Source organism: Hipposideros armiger, unplaced genomic scaffold (assembly GCF_001890085.2).
Source record: "Hipposideros armiger isolate ML-2016 unplaced genomic scaffold, ASM189008v1 scaffold_321, whole genome shotgun sequence".
In the NCBI taxonomy this organism is placed as follows: Eukaryota; Metazoa; Chordata; class Mammalia; order Chiroptera; family Hipposideridae; genus Hipposideros; species Hipposideros armiger.
The window spans coordinates 1,550,830-1,558,350 of record NW_017731671.1 but is presented as its reverse complement, the minus strand read 5'-3'; the positions used below and the strand labels follow the sequence as shown (position 1 = coordinate 1,558,350).

The 7,521-nt window shown below is 37.3% G+C and overlaps 1 protein-coding gene across 1 annotated transcript in view; it reads left to right on the top strand.

Moving 5' to 3' along the window:
- The window catches only part of ST13 (ST13 Hsp70 interacting protein), a 37,654-nt gene that overhangs the window by 25,953 nt on the left and 4,180 nt on the right, over positions 1 to 7,521 (top strand). Inside the window, exons 10-12 of the mRNA XM_019660541.1 lie at positions 65 to 94; positions 1,300 to 1,348; positions 3,987 to 4,108. Coding sequence (XP_019516086.1) covers positions 65 to 94; positions 1,300 to 1,348; positions 3,987 to 4,108 — 201 coding nt within the window. The remainder of the gene's footprint in view (positions 1 to 64; positions 95 to 1,299; positions 1,349 to 3,986; positions 4,109 to 7,521) is intronic.

Sequence of the window (7,521 nt, the reverse complement as noted above, 5' to 3'; positions counted from 1 at the left end):
GAGAAAGTATGAGCGGAAACGTGAAGAGCGAGAGATCAAAGAAAGAATGGAAAGGGTTAAGAAGGCTCGGGAAGAACATGAGAGAGCCCAGAGGGTAAAGTTTTTATAGCTAAACCATTAAAGGAAAATAGAGTAGATTAGACCTTTTAAGATTTCATTCTAATTCCTGGCTCTTACTTAATGCTGGATGCAGCTCTGTAGAGTAATGACAAAGGGAGTTTTCTTTCCCTTTATTATCTCTAATTTGTGGGGATACTTTTAGTCTTTCAATTCTTAGGTGACGTTATATTTTACCAATTAATGTTGTTGGAGTCCTCCTAAAATCAGGAATTTTTCCTGGTCAAGTAATAAAAATCTGGCAGCATCATTTGCTTTCTTTGCTTCACCTGATTTGTTACATTTTGTGTTTCCTCCTATTCCAGCAGTGGAGTCACTGCTATTTAAAATTCACTCTAGCTATTTATTTTTAGTTACAAAGTCATATTGTATAAAATATAGAAGAAAAGAAAAGTTATCCATAGTTTATCCACAATATTGTTGGTGTTCTTAAGGTTCACCTAGTTTTTTTCTATAGTAGCTTTTTTCATTGATGCTATCTGTTTTCATCTACTTCTAACGTTGAATAAAAGGACATAAAGTTGTAGTATAACATTGCATCCTAACTTTCTGTCATTTAATATTTTTAAGCATCATGCTTGATTTTTGGGGTTATAGTTTATAATTTTTACATTTATATATCTTCTTGATGACTTTGTTACTGGTTATAAGTGAAATTTATATTTCATTCCATTTTGTCTTTAAGAAAATAACAAAAAACAAATCAGTAAGTCTCCAGTTGTATTTGTTGTTGAGTTATGTAGGGAAAGTATAAAGAAGATGAACCTGGGAAATAAGTCATGGCAGTTTTAGTAATCCAACCAATCATGTGCTTTGCTTTCATTTTGTAATTGAGAAATAGTAAGATTTAGTTTTCATAAGTATGGACAGATGTCAATACTGTAATTGCTTTCTAGGTTTTTTTTTTTCTTCCCCCAAGTAAAAGTAAAGCACTAATTAGAATCATTATCAAAAGTAATGCTCATTGAGAATCCAATTGGAAATTTGCGGGGGGGGGATGTTATGTTGGGGCATGTCCTTTAGTGCATTATTTCCATTTGAAATTTATCATTCTTGTAAGTCCTATAGCTAGCTTATTTTATAATTTGTTTTTCATGGTTTTTCATGGATAGGGTGTAGGGGTGGTCAGCCAATTTTTTCCTCCCTGTTACGTAATTTTCTCTCTCTCTCTCTCTATTAAAGGAGGAAGAAGCCAGACGACAATCAGGAGCTCAATATGGCTCTTTTCCAGGTATTTTTAAAGAAAAATTAAACCTGTTGTTAGTATTGCAAGTAATTGGAGAATATTCACTGAAGGATTTTTTAGATTGTTAGCCTCTAGGAAGTTTCATTCTAATAAGAAAACTATATGTTAGTGGAAATACATACTATATTCTTCACACTTTGAGCAGTGTACTTCTAAAAAATAGCTAACATTTATTGAGGCCTAGCATTGTACTTCATTAAAAGACTGTAAGAATTGATTATGATAGGTTCTAAGTATTTCTAAATAGCTATAATGAAATTTTGTTCCATTGATATTCTTGAGATACTAGGTAAAAGCACTGTATGGAATTAAGCACAAAAAACGCTTTCAGTCCTGTGTAAAAATAATACACATTCTTCCCTTTCTTGCAAATGTCAAATGATCAGAAATAACTGGCGAGGCAAAGCCTTGAGTGATAGCAGAGGCCTATACAATATAGGTGGAAGAATACTTAAAAGGACACTCAGGATCATTTTTTAATACTTTCTGAAAGAGGCAGTATATAATTTATAAAAAGACCAGGAAGAGATATTTTTAAAGTTCATTCTAATGGGGAGTGAGCTACTTTCAGCTGTTTAATAGTAACCAGGTTTCTCTTAAGGTTTATAGAGGCAGCTACATACCACTTAAGTTTATATGTCATTGGTTAAAAATTGTTACATGGTCAGAGACTATAAAAGGTGTAGCCTCTATACTGAAGGGTCCATGTGACAAGCAACAAAAAAGAACATATATTGGGGATGACTTGGAGTTTGAGGAAAAGGCAAGAAAGGAAATTTTAGCTCAAGTCAGGTACCTTTGTTTTAGAAAATGATTACTAGTGTAGACTAGTAATATTTTTTTGTTACAAAGATTTTATTACCTAGATTTGACAAGCAGACAGGTTAACTTGTTACCTTGGGCCAGTAATTGTTTTATGGGTAGAAACTAGTTTTTCAAAGTCAGTAGGAGCAGCAGAAGAAGCTAGAAGTTGTGTTCAGACCTCTTAGAGCTCCCTAATCTGTGATTGTTATTTATGGGCATGTTCAAACTGTTAAGCCAGGTGGAGATGACTTTGTAATCTATGTTTCTTCTTTTTGATGGTTTTATTATAGTGACCCTTGACCTGTAGAATACATTTTACCTGTATTTTCCTTTACAATGCCCCTATATTGGCATAATTGTTATTTCAGAATACCTCCAGTGGACATAAAGATTTATTTATTTATTTATTTATTTAATTTTTTTTTTAAGCTGAGCCATCCTGCCACCTGTTGGCAGCTCAGCGGCTGTTCAGCTCAGGCCGGAATCGAACCGCTGTTGCTCAGAGCTTAAACTCTTATGCGAGCTCTTAACCAACTGAGCCACTCGGCCGGCCTGACAAAGATTTATGGTAGTGAAAAACTGGGTAGAAAATAATTTGGGTTTATAATCTGAAAACATGCTGGGAGAATTACACCCTTTTTGCTTGAGTATTGTTCTCAGTGTAAAGAAGGAACACCAGGAGTGCTTGTTAAAAATGGAGATTTTCTGTTTCACTTTCAGAAATTTTTATTCTTTGTGGGGTGGAGATAAAAATTCATAGCTTTTTGTAACAAGAATTCCATGTAGTTCTTGAAGGAATAACTCTTCTAGAGGAATAGTTTTCTTTTTTTTTAAAGAACAAGGTCTTATGAATTAACTTTAAGTTGAAACAGAGAAATAATATTAAAGAATGAGAAAAATAAAAGATGACCAGGATGATTTATTAGACTTTAATTTTATAATTTCAGGGACTGTTATCTTTTAATTTTAAAGAAAAAATCAGTTTTCTTTTTTTAACAGTTTTGCTAGGGAAAAAAATGAATCCAGCAGGTAGCAAAGTCTGATTTACAGCCTTTTTTTTTTTTTTAGCTGAGCCATCCTGCCACCTGTTGGCAGCTCAGTGGCAGCTCAGCTCGGGCCGGGCATCGAACTGCTGTTGCTCAGAGCTCGCACTCTTGACTGAGCTCTTAACCAGCTGAGCCACTCGGCTGGCCCTACAGCCTTATTTTTTAAGAGAAAATTTGAAAGTAAAAGTTGTATATTGTTACATCCAGTTAGAATGTTCAGACTGTTTTGTGTTCAGTAGCACCTTTGTTCTTTGTGTATGCATGTGTGTGTTATTTTAATCTGTAGTGTCAACTTAAGAAATGTCCAAACCTGTAGAGAATTTTTTTAAAAGTTTATTTGAGCCAAAACTAATGACAGATTTCAAATGCTCTGGAGAATGATAGTTTTGCAGTTTTTTATGCATTTGGAATTAAGGAGGGAACATAGAGAAGATTACATGGAGATGGGAGAAAGCAAGGCAGGGATTGGATGGTTGGATTATGGGAGAGTTAAGATTTCGTGCTCTCTTGAGGATGGTTCCATTTATTACAAAGTTGTGTTAACCTAGATGCGCAAAAACAGTGGACGGGGCTGGCTTAAGGCAAAGATAAACCTTTTGCTCAAGAAGTTATACAACTGAGGTGGGACTGCTCAGTTAGGAATTTATGACCAGATCACCTTGTGAGGTTGGCTTTGTGTAGAACCCCTTTTTCATCCACCATAGGAAATAGTATGTTACCGGATTACTTAGGAATTCGTTTGGTGACTACAGTGTTCCCATTTATTTTTGCAGGTGGCTTTCCTGGGGGAATGCCTGGTAATTTTCCTGGAGGAATGCCTGGAATGGGAGGGGGCATGCCTGGAATGGCAGGAATGCCTGGGCTCNTGTTAAACACCAAAATGGATGTTAGAATTGTAATGTTAATAATTAGTAACTTTCAGGGGAGTTTTTTCCCTATTGTTTATTTTTAAATGTTTTGTTTTTTAATTGCATCATTTATGTTTTAAAAGAATTACATCTCATTAAATAAATGCTGACTATTAAAAATACCAAATCACACAGAAATATGAAAGAGTCATCCATTCTCCTCCCACTGTACCTATTACTGCTCTGTGACTTAGAGGCCAGACATACCTATCCTTACAACTGTGTAAGGCTATTCAGAGCACTTTTCTCCAGTTGGTATCAGAATGAAATATTAGGCGCAACTGCCTGACTCTATAGCTCATACACTTAACATTATGCTGGACTTTTTTTTTTCTTTTTCTTTAAAGATTTTATTGGGGAATTGGGGGAGGGGAACAGCATTGGGGAATCGGGGAAGGGGAACAGCATTGGGGAATCGGGCAAGGGGAACAGACAAGTTGCTGTCTTTTTGTTATTCAGTCTAGTTGTGGAGGACGTTACTTCTCTGGCCCATGTTGGTGTTATCATTGCACTTTTCCCAGGCAGTCGTTCACCGGTCATTGGATGGCTGCTCACGGGGGCTCATGGCGTCTCATGGCAGCTCACGAAAGCTCACGCCCGCTGCCGGCCAGCCCCACTGTAGCCTACCCAACTCACGGCAGCCCAGCTCCAGGTTGAGCTGTTGTTCACCATCTTAGCTGTAGGGGGCACAGCGTCACTGGCCCTCGTGGGATTTGAACCAGGGTCCTGCTGCTCAGAACTGGCATCCCAAGCCAACTACTAACCAATGCGTCATTCGGCCAGCCTTATGCTGGACTTTTTACCATAAAGACAGAGTACCTGCCTTTTAGAAGTAGAAACAAGTAATTTGTTGATTTCCTGTACACGGCCTTCTGGGTATAAAGGTCGATGAAAGTGTCCCTGCTCTCAAGAAGTTTTTTTTAAGTGTGTAGAAGTGTAGACAAGGCCCCTGGTGGTACCAAAGAAGAAGAGGTGGACTGCACCTGTGAAGGTGATGGGAAGACCCCAAAGTTAACATATTTCGACCTTGTCTTGAAGGAAGAGTAGGAATTTGCTAGGCAAAATGAAATAGGAGGGCAATAGGAGACTTTTAGACAGGACAAAAAGCATATTCAAAGGCCCTAATGTATAAATCAACATTCAGGGAACTTCAGGTTAGTTCTAACATAGCTGGTGTAAAAGATGAGAGTAGAAGGATATGAATGAAGTTGGAGAGTCTCATACTATGCAAAGATGGTAGGTTAAAGTTTATCAGCAACAGAGTTGTCAAAATGTGGTTGTATCTCCCTCATTCTGTTTTCTCTGTGTTTATATACAAATAAGCATTTACAAGAGGTTTTTTTGTTTATATAACTGGTATCATTACAGTTTCATATTTTCTGTGTGTGTGTGTGTGTGTGTGTTAATGAGTTTGCTTCAGAATATAAAGCATGTCCCCATGTGTATCAGTAAGGGTTCTCTGATTGCGAGCTGGAGAAACAGATTGGATGATTTAAAAAAAAAAATGGAAGTTTATTGGCAGGCTCTTTGGGAGCTCTCAGGATTAGTGGGGAGACTGAAGACTAGAAGTAGGAAGGAACCAACAAGCTCCAAAAAGATTTCTGAAGCAGTCACTGGAGGATGTCTGTTGGTCACCACCACTGGAATCAGTGGATTCTGTTCCTGTTTTTTCTGCCTCCACAGCATTCTGCTCAAAATTCAAAGTCTTGGGAGACACCCTGTTAGCCATTCTCACGGTCATGTGCCTACCCCTTGACAGTAACAGGTGAAGGAAGGGCATCTGAATTTACCATCCTACCGAGGTTGTCTGCAGTGGGGAGAAGTAAGGAAATCAGCTCACCCTTAGGAAAAGGGAATGATGCTCTGTGGCCCAAAACATCAGATATCTATGGTATCATGTCATTAAAAATATTTCAAAAATCAATCTTGAAGGTTTTTATGCAATCTTTATTGTAATTATTTTGCTAACTTTTTGTATTATGATGACAATAACACTTCACTTACTAGGTTCTCCTGAGAAGTAAACGCGGTTGGTAACACTTGTGGAGCACCTAACACAATGCTTGAAACAATGTAGTAAGGCCATAATTCTTTGCTTTTTCAGATATATTCTTGCAAATACAGTATTTGTACCCAGTTTTAGAAATTTAATGGAATTGAAATTTTCTCTCATCTGTTCAACTCTACCCATTCCCTTCACTTGTAGGAAAGCTCACCTTTTACTCTAATTACAGAATCAACTGCAATTGTACACATATTTCCCTACATTCTGCTTGCTCAGGAAAACTGAGACACATCCAGTTTTTGCTACCTTTGATCTTAATCCTGCCCCCTCGTCTCAACTCCAGTTTTCTTTTGGGATTTTGCTCCATTAATTTTCACTTATTTCCCATAGCTTTAATCTTTTTCTAGTGTCCGCTTCCCTTCAGCCCTCAAACACGCTCAGCCCAGTTGTGTCATAAAACCATACTGATCTGGTCTGGAGACTCTGGCCTTTCTTCTTAGCTGCTGCTCGTTCCCCTTCACTTTATGCTAACTTTGTTTAAAGAATATCCTGTACTTACTGCATCTCCTCCTCATCCTACTCTGACCATGGTAACTTCTTTAGAGGCCATCACTGACTTCCTAATGACTTAGTCTACTGACTCTTTTCCATTCTTACTTGATTAGACTTCTTTGTATTATTTTACACTGTTGACCCTCCTACCTTCTTGAAGCTTCTGAAAGAGCAGTTATTCTTTATTTTTTACTAAATAACAATTGCTCTTTTGGAAGGAACTTAACCATTACTAATTTTAGGGCCCTAGTTAATATTGAGTCCTAGTGCTAAAAGATGCTTTAGAAAGGATATAGGAACCAATATTTGTTGGGTGCCAACTGTGTGCTGGGTATGATGCTAGGTGCTTTCCATAAGTTAATTGTCACTCCTCACAGCAACATTGACAGTTAGGTATTGGTCCCAAAATTACAAATGAAGAAATTGAGACTTGGAGATTTCAAGTTACATACTATACAGTATGTATAGCTGGGACCTGAACCTTGGTTTGTTTTATTCCAAAGCCCATGTTCTTTTCATTAGACACTCAGGGATGTTATCCATTAGGCCTTTTTAAACTTGTTTATCTGTCTCTGTTTAAGTGTACGAGTTAGCTTGATTGCTATAGCAGGAGAAAGATTTATATTATTAACTCTGGATTAGGTGAATAACATAGTTGAATATGAAAGCCACAGGAAGTGGCTTTCAATCTTTGGAATTTCATTAGCTCAAATCTATCCCTGAAAATGTATTTTAGTTGTTTTTCTTTCTTTTCAAAATAATCCTTCTATCCAATAATGCTGTTTACTCCATCAGGAGATGCTGTCCACTGATTTCGGTGGTGCTTCTGTGACTCAACCATTT